The sequence below is a fragment of the Tinamus guttatus genome, unplaced genomic scaffold, assembly GCF_059628265.1.
Source record: "Tinamus guttatus ecotype Peru unplaced genomic scaffold, ASM5962826v1 Tinamus_guttatus_pri_ptg000389l, whole genome shotgun sequence".
NCBI classification, from domain to species: Eukaryota; Metazoa; Chordata; class Aves; order Tinamiformes; family Tinamidae; genus Tinamus; species Tinamus guttatus.
In genome coordinates this window covers 3962393-3980692 of record NW_028288923.1, presented here as the reverse complement: position 1 = coordinate 3980692, position 18300 = coordinate 3962393, and the positions used below count along the sequence as shown (strand labels likewise).

The following is an 18300-nucleotide window of genomic DNA, read 5'->3' as shown; positions in this document are numbered from 1 at the left end:
GGGTCTGCGAGCCAGGACTCGTGCCCAGGTAGCCACCTGGGCGCTGCCTGGAGGAACTGTTCTGGCTGGAAGCTCACTCGGCAAAGCCCCGGTTAATTTTCAAACTGATCCTGCTCCGGTTCACCTTGTAGCCTCCAGAGTACAAAACCAGTGCAGAAGGGTGGGAATAACGATGAGGATATTGTTGGCTGGACCGCTGCTTTTGTGAGCAGTATACTTTTATGCTGAATGAAAGGGATCATGGAGCTATGGCTTTAATTTTTCTAGGTGAAACACCCCATGGTCCTTTATTCTCCCTGGTAAAACAACTTGGCATTCCCTCGGCCTCCAGGCAGTCCTTCGCTGTCTCCATTTTGTCTTTCTTGTGGGTAATGGTTAATACTGTACATATTTAAAAGCACTGTGCTGTTGATAATTTACTAATAATTTTTGACTTCTACAGCTAAGGGATCATCTGTAAGATATCTAAAAGCGATGAGTTTCTATCCAAACTGAGAAAGCAAGCATTTCTGGGTGTATTTTACTGCCAGTATTGCTCCAGAGTAAATAGAACAAGCTAAAAAAACAAGAGGAAGCAGTGACTAAGTTCACAGAGAATATTTAAATTAAGGGTACCATGAGACTACAAAGGTTTTTGTTATGGAGAAAGACAGTGGTTAGTGATACATGACAAGCAGAAATTCTTCAGCAGATGGTACAGAAATAGAGCAACACAGAAAAGGGAAAGAGAAAATTAAAAGGGGATGTTTCCGATGCTGTCAAGAAACTTGACAGAGCAATAGCTCTCAATTACAGTGTCATCAGAGCAATAGCAATGTGATAACAGAAGACACCACGTGCCATCAGCAGAATGATCGTGTTAGCTCCCGGGATGTTCTGACACAGAGATCTTCCACATTTTCCTGTTTCAGACCCTTAAATAACTGCCAGTAGTGATGGCTCCACTCTCTTAGGGAAGGGAAGTGTAGACAACAGAGAAGAGATCTTGCTAAGAAAGGTCGGTCCCAACTTTACTAAAACCCCAGGCCCCGCCAGGCCGCATTACAATTTTGCATGCACATCTGCAGGTATATACTAGTCTTTGGGGGGATAAAGGGCTTACTTTTACTGGTTCCACTAGGAAACACTTTAGCAAGTAGCTGTGTATACAAAACCAAGCATAGGCTGGTGGAAGTCAGATCTAGGAGCCTTTAAAAAATGGCTTCCAAACAAGTATTTCTTATTTCAGCAGAACAGCCAATGTAGGGGGCATGCTATAGAAAAATAAAATGGATATTTTTGATTAGCTACGGATCTGCTCAGTATACAGGTTAGTAATTAGATTGCTTGGTTTAATACACTGGTGATTAAACATTATTATAATATGCAAGACTACTGCTTCAGATTGATGGGTTAGAGAGGCCTTTATCTGTAGGCCAGCATGGTAGCAGAACTGGGCCTAAAGCTGGATTTTGAAAAGGAGGGAATTTCTGAGTTTTCAAAACCTAGGCTTTGCTTCTGCAAGAAAGGCTTAACTTTATATATACATATATATATATACATACACATACATTTTCTGTGCAGCCCTATACCTAGCTCTGAAATGAAGCTGACATTCCTTTGGGCTTCACAGAGCAAGCTCCAAAGTGACACAAATGGCCGTGTGACTTTTGTGACTACACATGGGGCTGCCCCAGAGACACAGATCTGGGAGCTAAACCCAGGTCCTCCCGGCTCGGTCTGTGTTCCGCATGTAGCGCCCGGGAGCCGTGCGAGCGCTCGTGGGACATGCCAGGCTTTTGGATTCCAGACTCCATGGCAGGCAGCCCGAAACCTCTGGCATAGCTGGCTGCCTCCAGGCTGAACATGGGAGCCCTGCCAAGCAGGCTGCCACAGAACTCCAGAACCCCCGTGTCTCAAGGGACAGGGCCTTGGGACCTTGGCTCAGATCTGGAGAAAGTTTGGAAACCCAAGATGTTTAGAACAATCCTCCTGTTATTCAACAAATTGGCATTTTTCTCTGAAACTTTCTTCATTTGCAGTTTGTAAAATTCTAGACCAGTTTTAGTATGACTTCTATCTAGTTTCAAAGGAGTGTGTGATCTTCTGCGTTACTTCCCTGCAAGTGTGGATACTCAGGGAGTTTACTAAATTCACTGTTGGAGCTGGTGAACAGTAATGGAAGTTTCTTTGATTTGACAGTAGTCTCTTCAAATGATGAAAAACTCCGCATCAGGAAATGTGACTTCTTTCAAGCCTATAAAGTGATATTTAGAAAAAAAGCTGGTATTTTTTTTCTGTCTCCTTCTCACTAATTCCTGTTTACTCTTATTTTGGAAGCTTAATCTGTCCTCTTTGTAGTTCTCTCCACTGTGTGATGTGTGGGTATCACATATCAATGTGTGGGTATCACAAAGCAAGACTGAAGGGGCTCCTGACCTTGGCTGTACTGCTGAGTATGGATTTCTCGGGGGAGAAACACGTAGCAATTTAAAGATCTCTTGTTTTTGCTTCCAGAGAGGCCATCGTGCAAGGGCAGAAGGGTGCAAAGTACTGAGCAGTAGTGAAGGATTTCAAGAATGAAAAACCTTCATATACAAATATTTCAGAAGAGTTGAATACATCAACTGCTAGGCCAGAAGCCCTCTATCCACAGCAGAGCACCTGGCTGCTTCGGCAAAGTGGCCTTGTCCTGAAATAAAGCTCTCTCACAGGGTTATTCAGCCCCCTGGTAGATACCACTCCTGTGGTATTGCTCCTGTGGGGACAAGTGAAAGGTTCATTTGACCTTGTGGTTCTTTATAGTTTTTGTTTTTCATTAAAAGGAGTTTTTAAAATATGGGAATAAATACATTTAAAGGATGCATTTTGTACTGGAACCTCCCTGAAGAATAACACAAATGTTTAAAAAAAAAATAGAATAAGAAAGCGAACAAAAAAGCTTTATATACTTCTGCAACTAGATATACTTTTTAAGGAAGCAACTAATTTTTTAAACAGATTCATATAGGCACAAAGTAACCAAAATATAGAAGTCTGCAGTCCCAATCTGAAGTGTAAGGTAGCATCATTGACATAATCTGGGCTACGTATATTTTGCTGAACTTGGAGTCCTTATTAAGTTATTTGATGCTTGGATTGAAAAGTCCTTTTATCACAGCAGTTTATAGGATGTCACTGGTGAAACTAGGCAAGGACAGTTTTGCTTTTAAAATCAGTAGTATTTGTTAAGTGTGCTGTATAGTGGATAAAGGAAAGCTGGGCGATATGATCTATGTTGGCTTTAGGAAAGTTTTTGGCAGGGCAATTCACAAGAAGCTGTTAAGGAAATGAGGCTATCGTGGGCTACAGAAAGTGGCTAATAAAAATAAATAATAGGAACGAATGGCTACTTTTCATCATGTCAAGTGGTTGTCTGCCCCAAGGACCTGCACAAGGATTAGTTTATTTAACATATATATTAATGAACTGGGAAGAGAAGTAAGAAGTGTGATAGGAAAATTTGAAGAGAATAAGTACAGTAAAAAAAAGTAGAGTAAAAGCTAGGAAAGATTTTGAAACTCTCCACAGAGTCATAACAGAAAGGTGAAATGGTAACAGTAAAGCAGATTAAATGCATAATGACAAGAATCATACATATAGCTGTGCTCTAAATTAACTGTAATCAGGGAGGAAAAATAACTAAGAGCAACTGTGAATGAAAATCTCAATGAAAATCTTTGTGGTGTATGTAACAGCAGAAAAAATAATACTCAAAAGACTGTATCGCCACTGTATCAGTAAGTGGTAGGAACTCATTTAGAACAGTTCATGCTGTCTTTTATTTATTTATTTTTTAAAAAAACACCACTGAAAAAACAAAAGCCCAAGAGAATACTGAGAACCATCAGGCATCTGGAAAGACTTCCATGTGATAGAAAAATGGAAAAGGTTGGCACTATCTACAAATTGACCAGGCCATCTCTCCCTACATCCTTTCATATAAGGAAAAAAACTTAACTGATGACAGTACAGTCAGAAAAAAAATCTAATCAAATAAACAATGCAGTTGTTAATTCTGGGAAACTACTGCCACAAAACATCATTGAGACTATAAGATTAGTAGGAAAAACAAATAAATAAATAAATGGATTGGATTCATATAGATATTGGCAAGCTACTTACTTGCATTAAACTGCATAGGATTTTACAGAGAATATAAACCTTAGTTCACTGTGAAAGAAGCCAGTCTGTAACTATTGGGGTTACAAAGAAATTTCTACTATAAGTCATGTCATTCACTGCAAGGCTTTTTAGAACTTCCAGTATTACATATCTTGTCCCCTCGCATGTCTCCAGTCACTGTCAGACACAAGGACCTGGAACTTTTAAGGAACTATTCATGCATAGGATTCTTTAGCAAGAGTGGTACTAATTTTGTTTCTAAAATAGTTCTGGTCTTCCTAGACCACTAGGTCTTTGCACACATAACTGAATAGTGATTTGTTACTTGGTAATATACGGAAGTCCCAGTACTGTACATACCTCAAGAGTCATTCGTGCTCCATGCCTTGTCATTGTTTCCCCACAAGAAATCTATATTGCATGGAGTAAAGCCCACATTACTTCATGTCATTCAGTAGGAAACCAGGAAAGCCTGGGAGAAAATGGTGTGATTTATGGGGAAAGAATGTGAAACCTTTTAATGTTCTTTTCACCATATTACTTGGGTAGCATAACAGTGGTGTTTTCATAAGTAGCTTCACTTTTTACAGTTGCTGCAATTAATTCCCCACTCTGTACCTCTCGCCCCCCAAAAAGAGACCACATTTGTTTAAATCACTTACCAATTCCATTCACAACAGGCGAATCATTACTAACTTCCAAACCACTAGGCAAATTGTGTTCTCCTTCATGATCATTTAAATCCATGTTTTGCTCTTGTGAGCCATTCCCAAAGTGTCTAGCATCCTTTTCATGACTGCCATCTCCATTCTGCAGACCATTCTGTGGCTTTTTCAGCGGGATGATCTGTAAACCACTGGGAGTAGTTCGGTAAGTCACAGTTTTAGCGGCCCTGTCACTAGAAGATGCTGGCTTTGCTGTGTATCCTCTTTTCTGCTTTTGAAGAGATGGATTAATTCTCTTTCTTTTATGTGTTGACCCTTTAGACTTCCCAGATTCGGTTCTGTGGGATATTTTTTCAACAGATGACCCTCGACTTTCCCGTAAAAATTTTGGAGTGCCAGCCTGTTTCCCATGTCTTGATCGCTTTTCTCTAGTAACATGTAGTCCATTGAACTCATCAATAAATTCCTCACAGTGCAGGAGATGATGTTCAGGTTCCCAGGTGTCTTCATTGCTTCCATAGCCCTTCCATCTGATGAGATATTCCCATTTGCCCTTCTTGTTCTTCCTTTTGTCTACAATTCTCTCAACCTAACAGAAAAAAAAACATATAATATTAGAAAGAAAATTAGTTTTGTTGTTTACAGCTACAAAAATCTCTTTGACAACGTAAAGGTGCCTTAGTGGTCATGAGAAAGAGCTCCTAAAATGTGTTGCCTAAAGTATGAAATGACTGTGACATTGAAAGTCCACCCAAGCTAGGCAGAATTTAGCACTCTGGCTTAACCAATTAACACTCTCATAGGATGCAATCCAACATTATACTCTCACTGGATCTATATAGACCATGCTGACTGCTGATGAGAGCCTAATTGGCTTCTATATAAAACTGCTTGACACAGGGCTTAGGAGGCACAGTTGTATGTTTCTGTTTGACAGAGAGCTCCCATGACCAGATCTGGCAATGCATAACACGTGTGTGCTAGCCCCAGTGGTATTTTGTCAGGATGGCCATTTCCACTTCTAATAGTATTAGAAAAAAAGCATAAAAAACCTAATCAGATCTGATCGGCGAACCTGCAGTAGTCACACTGTGAAGCAATGAGAGCCTTAAAAACAGTAATAAAAATATTCTTTCTTCGAAAATCTGTGTGTAAAATGAGGCCTTTACTGTTACCTTCCTCAGCTACCTTTTGTTTGAAAGAGCTAAATAAGGTAGGTTTTGCACTATTGCTAGTTACTGAGCAGTCGCCTGAATTCACACATGCATTAGTTATGTCCCCATAAATGTCCCCATACTATTTAATGTCTTGAAGCTGCCTTGAGCAGAGGACCAATTATTTCAAATCATGTTACAGTCTTTTACTTCAAAAAATCTTATTCTCAATAGGACATATGGGTTTCACTATTTCATAGCTTACAGGAATTCCTATTTTTTGTGAATGCAGTAAATGCAGTGAAATTTGAGTGCAAGTATTTCAAACAAAGAATGCAAACCAAAAGCACAAAAGCAAAATTCTTATGCGGAAAAAATGAATTTCATGAACCTGTGATAAGGAATGGTCTGCGCAGAGGGAGAAGGGGCTATACTGGACTGCAAGCTGAATGTGAATTAACAGCATCACGCTGCTGTTGAAAACAGAGTATGGCACCACTGAAATCTTTGTGCTATCTCAGCACTGGCAGGATCTCAAATAGAGGAAGAGTGTATATGAAAACCCAAGCACAATTAGTGATCTATATTGACTGCTGAGCGGAACTTGAAGAGATTTAAGGTGTTTACTTCAGAGAACAGGGGAGACATACTGATGTCTTCAAGTTAAATGTAGTAGCAAATAAGAAAGAAGTAAACTATTCCCTGTGGATTTTGCAAAAAGTCATAGGTTTAAATTGCAGAGAGTGAAATTTAGATCAATCATTAGGATAAACTGTTCTGGTAGGGATAGTGAAATACTGGATTGGATAAGTTTGAGAGGTTACTGAGGCGCTCATTCAAGCATTTGCTAGGAATGGTTTAGTGCTGGAATCTCTCTGGAATAGTCATTGCTGGGACATGCATATGATTAGAAAATCTTTTCTACTCTCTCCAAATTTTATTATATATATATTTTTTTTACTTTTTGAAAATTTGGTTTATGAAGGATAAAGCTGCCACTCATAACAACAAATTCATTAGTGTTAACAAAAAGCATTATTGTTAATATAGAAAAACAATAAGTGGATAGCCAATATAGTAGTTCTCATTGGTCTTCAAAGACAAACTGTCCCCTGTGTAAAGAACAACAGAGGAATCTGTATGGAGGATTTAACCTTGAAGAGCAGCAATTACAGTAGCGCAAGTAATTGTTCTTTTAATGTCCCCTGTTAGACCAAACCAATGGATTAATTCTGTTGGCCAAGCGACTGGAACCAAACATCCATACAAATCTCGGTGTGTCCCCCAAAGGAGTCTAATGCCATTAGCAGCTAAACACCACATACTTCTATCCCAATTCATTTACACGAAAGCTGTGCTCAGGTGTCCGTGTCTGGGTCGGAGTGGACAGCTCTCCTCTGGGCACTCCACTGCAGCTTCCCAGGCAGCTCCGTCCTGGGCTCTGCCTTATCAAACATCTGCATGGAACCACTGCAGAAGCAAAGCAAGGAATCACCTTCTTCTCTCTGAATTCAGCACAGGCCCCCTCAGAATTGCTCAGTGTGGCAAGACGATTAGCTGAAGCTTAATCTAGACAAGTTTGAAATCATTTGTCTGAAAAGAGGAAAGTACTGACAAAAAATGAACTAGCTTTTTTTTTTTCTGTTGTTCTCATTTGGGATGTGTGGCTTTCAATTGTTAAACTAATAGACTTATTATTATGATCTTGTTGAATTAGAGTGAATGGATGTCCATATTATCCCTGACTTCTCATCCTCATATCTGAGAGTAGCCAGAAGACCTTATAACACATACTGTGGAGCTCTGCAGCAGCCTGTGGGGGTCTGTGGATATGTCACATTAATTACTGCAACCAGTATACTAAAAACCAAAAAACACCTATCTCCTAGGGAAAAAGAATACTTTGCTACTAAACTCTGCAGACCACAGCTAACATTACTGTAGAGAATCAGGTCTAGCACCCTTCTGCCCATACTAGCTATTCAATAGCTGACCTCCCCTTCTTACTCAGAAATTTGGGCTTAAAACACAGACTCTGTGTCAGGTTGATGCTACCTGGGAGTAACTTCTCTCTTTGATACGTTACATCCATTGTATTCCACCAGAGTTCGGTCAGTGAAGGAAGAACCTCAGGAAGTGCAGAGAAGCACCTTGCTGTTTTCCAAAGCACATAGAAAAACATATCTTCAACCTAACCTTTTTTCGCTCATTCTAAATTTAACTATACAGACTATTCAATTTCATATTATTGCTTTACTACAAGGAGTGACAGTGAAGAGAAGAAGTTGCTTGGAAAGCATCTTTTAATATGGGGAGGCACTATGGATTTCAATTAACAGGATAAAAGGAGAAAGCATGAGAGTTCTTTGTTCCTAGAGACAATAATACTGGCAATGAAGAATGTGATTAACCAGTTCAACATGACACATCATCAGAGAGAATAAAAGTATTTATGAAATTGGGTCAAATTTAATAAATGGCTTCAGAAAAAAATAGAAAGCAAATATATTTGGGAAAGACTAAGCATTTTAAGAACAAAATTATTAATGCTTCACGTCAAATTTAACCAAACGAAACTAAAATGAAAAGGTTAAAGAGGGCTTAAAAAAACTGAAGACAGACTGTTTTGTTTCAGATCAAACCACTCTTCAGTTTATCGCTTTCCTGGAGAGAAAAGCACAAAATTTTGGTTCAATCCAAAATTACTTGTTTTCATCAAGATTTTTGGTTCGGCCATCATTCCCAGTGGCTTGACTAATGATGCATAAAATCATGCATCACGAGCCTGCCTCGATATCTGCCTCATCCTCATTACTGTCACATTGTTCGTTGCTGAATGCATTTGAGGGTAGCATCAAGCATACTTGACCTCCCCACACGCCTCTTCGCTCCGTCGGGGCTCTCACTTCACCACCGCTATTTATCCCCTTCAGAGCACCACCACGTTCTTCCCATGCCCACAGGCAGGTGCTTCAGCTTAGGCAGAAATTTGGGGGTATTACCCCTGTACGTTCCATTTTCCTTCTGTTCACTGTCCACAGTAATAACAAACAACACTGTTTTTATGATGTGTGTTTGCTCAGACCGATAAATGAATGAGCTATCTGAATGTACTTCAAGTTATACAAAATCATATGAGCTTTCTTAATGAGTAACTATTCTGTCACAACTGGTTGTTAGAATAAATAATATTTTTGTTCCTGTGCTAGAATAACCAATACACAGTTATAGGGATATATGCAAAATATCTATTGCTTCGCTCTCTGATTTACCATTTCCCCTTCCAGGTCCGACTTGAGTGAGAATTTAACAAAATGTAGTGACCTTATTAGTCAGAGTTTGACAAATCCCTGAATTAACTATATTAATTCACCATTCATAATGGAATTTTAACTGTGTGAATTAAAAAAAAAAAAAGTCCAAACAACTACGGAACTACGGTACAAATAAACAAACTTACTGTTACGATCTGGTGATCAAGTGCTGTTTATGCAGAGGACACATAAATATTCTCTTCCTTCATAGACAATTCAGGGTCTAAATCACTCATTTATTAACACTCGGTGTTACTATCAATTTACCCCCCAAAATGTAGGCCAGGTTAAAAAAAGGGTAGTTCCTATTGTATTATTTATATAGCTATAATAGTAAAATCCGAACACAACATATTTGGCTCACAGTTCAGAGCATGAGCTCCACAAAGCATAAATAAAAATGCTCATGCTCCCAACAAAGCACATTCCAGAAGATCAGCCAGCTTCCAGGAAAGTTTGGAGGGTGCCATATCTGCATACTCATTTCCAAAATAAGCACGAGTCATCACCACTTCTTTGACCATGTATATCTCTTATGTAAATGATTAAAACTGTCATCTGTGATGCTTAGATAGTGTCTGTTAGTGGAGCATCAGGCTGATCTCGTGGCATGCTCCAGAAAAACTGCTTTTCATTACTATTAATTGCAGCACTTGTACTGTTTTGTGAGCTTTCCTCATTGGAGATCTTTGTCCCATGGCTTGCCTCAGGGTGTTGGGAGGGATGTAGAATGGTATTTGAAGAAAGTGCCAAGTAAAGAAAGGCAGTAAGATTTCTGAGAGAGATAAAGGCCATCAGAGTCAACACAGTTTGTCTTCTAAAAACTCATTATTGCCCTAACTCCCTCCTTTTAGTTATCTCCCTTTTAAGAAGTATTTTTTCGATTAATTTTATATCTCTTGGTTGCTTGCATTTGTGACTTGTGCATCTCTTGTATTTGCATTTAATTTCTCAAAAGCTGGTTATCAAAGCATTTGTTCCAGATGTAACAAATATATGGGACTGTGTCTTCAAAAGTGATCAATCTTCATGTTAGAAAAGTAATTGTGGAAGGGACGTTGGGCCTGTCTTCAAAGCCTAGCCCACAGTTTAAAAAGTAGAGTAGATCCAATCCGTGTGCAAGCTACAACCCCCTCCCCGCCAGTAGTAAGTCTGTGTAACACCTGGAAGGACAAAATGAAAGAGAAAAGGCTAGATAGTCATAAAAATGAAAGAGAAAACATTCCTGGTCTGAATCATTCACAGGGGATACATCAGATGACATCTTTCCAGGAAGATCAGTGAACACCTTGTTAATGTTAAGATACTGCTTTTTCTTCTCTTTCCTCTTTCTCTTTTTAAACACATGGAATTCTAAATTTCTACGATCTTCTCAGAATCAGCAGAAGTGTTAAAATGGCTAGTGAAATTCTGAATGTTCTGCATTTCCACTGGAAAACACTGAAGGGCCTGATATCAAATAACGTTGCAAAGTATTGCATTAAGTTTATACATCCTGCAGCACATACGTATGAAGACCTAAGGCAGACCAAATGAGTGCTGTAAAAACTCCTGCTGCTCCCTGTATGTTGGCCTGCAGCTTTGATCTTCCTGCCCTCATAGACAGTAGCATCACAGAGCTTCCTGCTATGCAATTTGATGCTACAGTTTGATGTAGAGAGGCAGAAGTGCACTGCAAGTTAGTTATGCTTTACAGTATTGATGAGGCAATCAGAAATTATTCGTGAAATGCAGCTTTTGTAATCCTAAGATTATTTTATTTGAACCCAGTGTTTTGCCTGGATAAGCAAACTCCGTTAACTATCTTCCCGTGCATCCCATTACATTGACGAAAACAGGAGCCTAACTCTGTGTTCTCACAAGCAACATGATTTGCTCCTTGTGGAAGGAGTCTTTGGGCAGAAGGAGCTTGTACTTATTACCGGTTTAGATTAGACGACGTCTTGGCTCATAGCCTGCAGAAAAACAGCCAACCACAGCTTCCATGTAAGCTCGTATCTCTAGTCACCTTCTGCCATTTTTCGTGGAAGTCCCAGCTTAATCTGGAATTCAGGCTCACTAAAACTGAGCTACTGGTATTGCCTCTCAGTTGCTCTCTTTTGGTTCTTTCTGCATTTTCCTTTGAAAAATTGCCCAATTCCCCATCGAAGGTCTGTGTTTTCCCCTTTGATGGTTTGTCTCCATTTCTGACTTCTAGAAGAAGCCATTCTCATGTGTATGTCTTCTTTCATTTTGACTGGTCGTAGCTTAGCATGCTCCCAGCCTGGGACAGCCATGTTCCTCTCCAACACTAGCTTAAAGGAGGTGTTCCAAATCACTTTCTTTTACTAGGATATTTAAGTGTATAACAACATCTATGGTGTAGGTACCCAATTCACTGCTGTTTATTTATACACAAGAATCTTGTGCTGGGAGAAGGGGATTTTTGTGCAGGCCAATACTGCTTTATGGGAAAGGATTGGAAAAGGGAAATTACAAGATGCCACAGGGACCAAGAGGGGACTTCTGGGCAGCATGTGTAACCCCTGTCGTTGCAGGCAGTTGCATCATACAAACCCTTTCCTGTTGTATATTTTAACGATGCAGAGCATATTTCTGCTTTGGTGACAGGTTGCATAGCAAACAGCTGGTAATTCTTTAATGTAATCAATTTAGAAACAACATTGAAACTTTCCATTTGGAAAGCAAGTTAATTTTCAAAGGCCCAAGAAAAAGTATCCTTTAAAATGAGAGATGCTCTTTTGGGCTAGGTTAAGTTTATCTTGACAACTTTTATGTAAGAATGATATTTTTCTTTTACAGTCCAAATATACACCACTGCCATCAAAAGAACTACCAAGCAGTGGGGGAGGAGATCTCTTTAGACCTGTCCCTCAGTAAATAGTTCAAATCTCTTTCAGTTACCAACACTAATCAATATAAACAACATACGTGAAAATCCAGAGAATGTGGGGTTTTCCATCTCTTGTAAAACATAATGGTTGCATTTCCTTTAACAATCCACTGCTTTCTTTTGTAGAGTAAGTTAATATACAATTATGTATGGTGTGCATACTTCTTCAGAAAAGCAAAGCAAGCAGCAGGACTTACCAAAATCTTAATATCTGTTATGTTCAAAATTAGTCAATTCTGATCACACGCTCTACAAACTTCATCATACAATTTAATTTAGAATGAGTCTGTTAGAATTCTATCCAGAACATTTGAGTTTCCAAACGTTGAGTTTGATGGTAAATGATTAGTTTTATTTCAGTAGCAAAGTATAGCTGGTGATTTTTTCTATATCGCTAAATGAGTTTTGCACATTATAGCTCAAGCTTTAGATATTGAAACAATAGCTCTATTCCTGTTATATAGACCTAAAAAGTAAAAAATAACTGCAGTTCCTACTTGCTGTCACAAGTGGGACTTAAGAATACAGTTAATATACGCCAATAATAGAAGAAAATCAAGGCGTGGATGAAGTTTGCTTTAAGCAGAACTGTTCCTGTAAAGTCTGTTTTTGTGACAAACACAGATGACTAAAAGGGGAATGAGACATCAAAATTCAAGGAGACAAAATATTTTCATAAGCTCTACAACGAGCTGCATGTTTTGGTTGTATATATGGCGCTCTGCTTTCTGACACTGCACACCACATCCGCAAGTGTTTCTGTGCTGAATTCTGTGGGATTCTCCAGTTTTGTACCCTCCGAGAGAATGTGTATTGGAAAGAGAGGAAGAGTTCAGTACACTCTTGTAAGGATGTGATTCTACCTGTGCTTCCTTTACAACACTGCAGATCAGTAGGATTATTTCCAATCTACTTAGAAGCAAGTGAAATCAAAGTGGGAAACCTGGGATTTAAACATACCACAAGATATTATATTATTACTTTAAAAGCCATTTATAGGAACAGGAGCAGGACTTCAAGAGACACTAAGCAGATCAGTGTTTGTGTGAATATATACAGTTCTATCAGCAAAAGTGGCATGTGTTAAAAATACTTGTGTTTCTAAACAGATGTAGAAATGTATAAGCACCAGTTAAATATATATATATATACATATATATATAACTTTCACTAAAGAAGCTTTTCACTGACCTTAAAGCAGATGCTCAGGGAATATTTTGCAATTAATCTATGCAAAAGCTGTACCTAAGGTCATTAGAATTAATTAATGATGTCTGTTTACTTTTATGTTCATTTGGAAATTGTTGTTCTGTCACTGTGTGCAAGTCTAGCTTATTTTAGTGTTCTCTTATAAAGTTCACTCCAATTTTTTTCTGCCATATGGGCTTTATTCAAATTCAGCTGAAGGCCAGGGCTTCAGCTGGGCACTCTTACAACCGTCCCAAAGCTTAGCCAAAAAGAGAAAAAATACAAAGGTTCAGCTATAGCACTGTGTAAATAAATATTTGAACTGTGCTGTACTACCGCTCAATGACTCATTGCTTTACAAATGCTACCAGTACTACTGTCATAAAATAAGCCACATGTTCTTGTGTGGTAGGTAGAAAAATATTTCCTTATCCTTTTCACAGAAAAGTGCTAAATTAGAGCACAAAGCCTAGTTTTGGGGAGCTGTTCTTCACTTGGTGAGTTCCATAGGTGCTTATGGAACACAGATATTTTTCAGAATTCAGCAGAATTCTTCATTTTCTTGGTTATACAAATGCATCAAATAGGAGATAATGTGATGGCAGAACACAGAAATCAGCCAAAATGAAAGGTAAAGAGGAAAAAAAGAAACATGCTTTAGACTACTATAATGGCATGATAAGAGCACAGAATTTAAAGTAAGTATCCAGGAGACCAGTACAACATGCTAGAAAAATGTCACATAAAACTCCAAAAATTGTCTATGAAAGAGGGATTGTCAAAGAGGAAGAATAATACAACATTGTGCCCTCAGAGATACCATTCAGATGAACAAGGTCAGTAGGCCAAACTCTAGCCTCAATTATTGCACTGGTTTTCACTGCCAATTTAATTTGTGTGCTTGAGATCTGAATTCTGGCCAGTGTAAAACCAACTTACTATGAGTGCCTAGAAGGAACAAACTATATTACGGACAGTAGTAAAGGTAGTCATGAAAACTGTCAGCATTCGTCAGACTGATGCCTCTTAAAAAGCCTCATAGTGAAGCTGGTTAGAAAACTACATTTAAAATGCGGCAACAGTGCTCCAGATGCAGAGGTGCAAAGGCGTGAGAGCATACTCATGGTTTAACATGTGTGCTTTGGAGCAATCAGATGGACCCTGTGTGGGGAGGACAGGTTGCTCACAGTGTGAACAGTGTGGACATCTGTGCTGGTCCAAGGTGGATATGTCTGTGGTGAGTCAGACCCTGAGAGCACCACACTGCACGGCAGGCACCAAGTTTTATTTGCTGTGGAAGTCCTGCGGCACCCGGGGATTCCCTTCTGGAGGTGGGATCACAGCAGCATGCGGCCAAGGAGCCGCTGTCTCCTGCTCTAGAGCATATGACTGGCAGCAGATGTGCCCCATTTCTTGACCTCAGCCTTGGTAGTACACATAAGCTAAGCAGGTGGTAAATTTGAGTTCTTCCAATAGACGCATCAAGTTCTCTTAGACCCTCGTTATTGCTGAGGAGGGTTTCAGCAGAGTGTTGGAAGTGCTTCCAGCAACAGGGGCTGCTATAGGACGGAGCCCGATGCTCCTATAAAGAAGTCTCAAAGAAGAGCGCTGGCATTTCTCAGGCAGGGAGGGACAGATCCTGTCACCTTGCTCAAAATGCCTAAGGGCTTCCTGTAAGGGTTATGCTGGAGCATGAGCCACATCGTCATGTTGATGCTTATCTGCTCTTTCTTTGACTGAGCATACAGATGTACCAAGTGTCAGGGTGAGACAGGAACTTTGATGAAGCTGAGGATCCATTTAGAAATGTCTGTGCTTGAAGCAGTATGGAATATGTAAGTAGTGAATATATTACTTAGGAGATTTTCCATCCATTTGTTAGTCAGGCGGGTGTATAATATCTCAGCCGCTCCTCGTGGTGTGCACAGCGATGGTGGGGGAGAGCGCTCCTGGACCTCCCTAGAATGGGACACTTCTAAATGTGGGATTTCTTGGATTTATTCCTACATTTGTCTCACTGGGATTAGGCTAGTGTATGTTCCCTGCATGGCACTATGCCAGTCACAAACTGAAGCTGTAGAAGGCTGCAGCTGTCTGCTTATTATTAAGTGAGGGTTAGTGCAGAGACCAACATACACTGGTACTCCAAGACTTCCCAGTAGTTTATGAATGGAAGCTTAAATTCATGCTTCAATTTAAGAAACTGCTGGCTCACATTTAGTATCAAGATTCCACTTGCAAATGGTTTATGAAATTATGAAAACGAGTGTTAACAAATGGCTAATAAACTGTCCAGAAACTGTTATGGATTCAGCACCTAATCTGTCTTCCAATGAGTCCATTATAGTCTTCTAATATCCTCACCATCACTCCTAACACAAGCTCTGCCCAGTTAGACACTGGGGCAAGTGCCTAGACACTGTGGCATCTTGTAGATACTCAGCATTTGACTGGACAAGACTGTGAGATACCTAATTAAGTTGATATTCCTTTGAGCAAGGGGTTTGGATTAGATAACCTCCAAATTATTCTATGATTCTATGATATATAAATTTTCCTTAAAATGTTTTCTGATAATTTACTAATTCTTTATTAACTCTTTTCCACTTGGAAAAGAAGTTTAGTTTTGAAAAACAAGTTCTATACAGTGTGTGGAAGAGGGTGTATGAACTGACTCAGTCAAGCTGAATTTAGATTTACTAGGCTGCTGGAAGGGAGTTTCCCACAAGCAGCTCTGAACTTCCTTCTTCCCTGACCTGATACCATCAGGAGGTGCTGACTTTGAGGTCATACTGCAAAAGTCATCTACTCTCTGAGACGTGATAGGGAGAGACGAGTTGGAGGTCAGCTGATCACAAGGGTTTTAAAAGCATCTTCTTTTAGTCATTTAATGGGCATTTTTTCATACTAAATGAGATACATTCTGAAGTAGTAATCCCCATTTGAAGCTACAATTTAATAAGATGTATTTTCAATGTTTGTATGAATTTCCAGTATTTCCCGTATGAGCAGAACAAGTGAATATGCGGTGAACTAGGGTGTGAACATGCAACGTACTCCATGATAGCAGCTGTGCATTTGCTGTTCATCCAATATGAAGGAATTAAAGTCATCTTGAATTCAAGAAGGCTAAACCACCGCACACTAGCCACAAAGCTAAGGGGAAACATGCAAGTCGTTCTTGCACTGACAAATACTGGTGGAAGTGTTTCTCAGCTGCAGCCTAATATGAGCATTAACCTCATCCTTGCTGGACATTTATAGGGACATTAATTACACTTCTAGATAAGCAGAACTGTACTTTAGGGAGACGTATTGAAGGTTTCAATATGATATGCACATGGTTAAAATTTCTTATTTTAATTCCAGTGAAACAAAAAACTACTTTAGGTGGTTGCAGGTGAATGACTAACACTGAAAGTGGTAATTTGTCTTCAAATAATTGAAGAATTTCCTAGAGAGTTTGCACTTCCCCAATTACTACTCCGAGTTACTACTTCTGTACAAATCTATAGTACTTCCTGGATACTAATGATCTTTACTGTTATTTAACAACATAGCAGGAGAACTTAGAGCAATGAGCATTTGCTTTTAATGTGTAGTTCTACTTGTTCATTGGATGCAATGGTGAGAATATGCCAGTAGCAAAAGGCAGTATGGAGTAGTTGTCAGATCAGTGTTCACTATTGCTAGTGAGCAGAAAAAGCAAAGATGCTGGCTCTGCACTGTAAAAATACAGTGTTATTGAGGAAAAGACCTTGCCCTTGGCCGCTGAATGTCACGTGCGGTGTTCAAAACACGTACTGTGCAGCACAGGGCAAATAGAAAACATGCAGTATCATTTGCTACACTGTCTTTACAGAATGACAATTTCTGCCTTGTTGATGCCATTGATGCACCCAATTACAAGTAGCTAGTGCAGATTTAAAAGGCAAATTTGAATTTGTGAATTATTTTTAAAGGGGATCTGAGATGTTTTACAACATGAGTAAGGACAGGTGCTAGTTAGATGACAGCCATTGGAGAAAGAAAAATGGAAAGTTCATCAATTTTCTTTTAACTGCAGAAGGAGTTCTCTAGAGGAGACAGTGCAGGACAATGATGCATGTGAATCATGTGCACACCTCCTACAATATGCCCCAAATTTGTCTTTTTCAGATGAACATTCTTCAGGTATTTAGTAACTTCCTCTGATGGCCGTATTATATCTTTTTTTTTTTTTTTTGAAGATGACAAAATAGTCTGAAAATTTCAATTTTAAACTGTTTGCTGATGTACTTCCTTATTTCTTAATATGCTATTCACTAAGTGATAACTAGGATAATGGTGAAAAATATTCATGTTTGAATTCGAGGTTTTTAGCTAAGTTTATTCTGTAGTGAAAGTCTGAAAATTAAAATACAAATGTATTTAAATAATAATGAATCAGAAAGTATGACATGGTATCACCATTTCCTTTTGTCCCTATTTTTTCTTTATTTTTGACAAAATATTGGTCTCTGGTGAATTCAACTTCTTGATAATGTTTTGACAAGAACTAGAGCACAGAACTAGAATAAATTCTATATACAAAGGCATAGAGGAAGTAGCCATGCCACCAGAAGTGACATTGTTCATGCTGGAGGAACCTATGTTCCTTCACAGTGTGATGGCCCAGATGTGATTATTTATCTGTCACGACAGCACTTAGAGACTCACAGATTTTAAGGCCAGAAGGGACAATTATTTTCATCTAGCCCGTTTTAGGTTACAAAGGAATCATCTTCATTCAGCAGTTCTGCATCAGGTCCCAAGTTTTGATTTAGTTAAACCACATCTATTAGAAATCATTGTATCTTAATCTGAAGGGATTTGTTAAAAATGCATCATTGCTGTTAGTGAGGTTTGCTAAGTGCTATAAATAAAGTATTATAACCTTAATACTCAAAGGGCATTGCATCGCT

General features: G+C 39.1%; 1 protein-coding gene across 1 annotated transcript in view; it reads right to left on the bottom strand.

Moving 5' to 3' along the window:
- Nucleotides 1–18300, bottom strand: part of CDYL2 (chromodomain Y like 2) — a 54925-nt gene that overhangs the window by 19345 nt on the left and 17280 nt on the right. The window contains exon 2 of the mRNA XM_088530883.1: nt 4806–5397. Within this exon, the coding sequence (XP_088387009.1) occupies nt 4806–5397 (592 nt within the window). The remainder of the gene's footprint in view (nt 1–4805; nt 5398–18300) is intronic.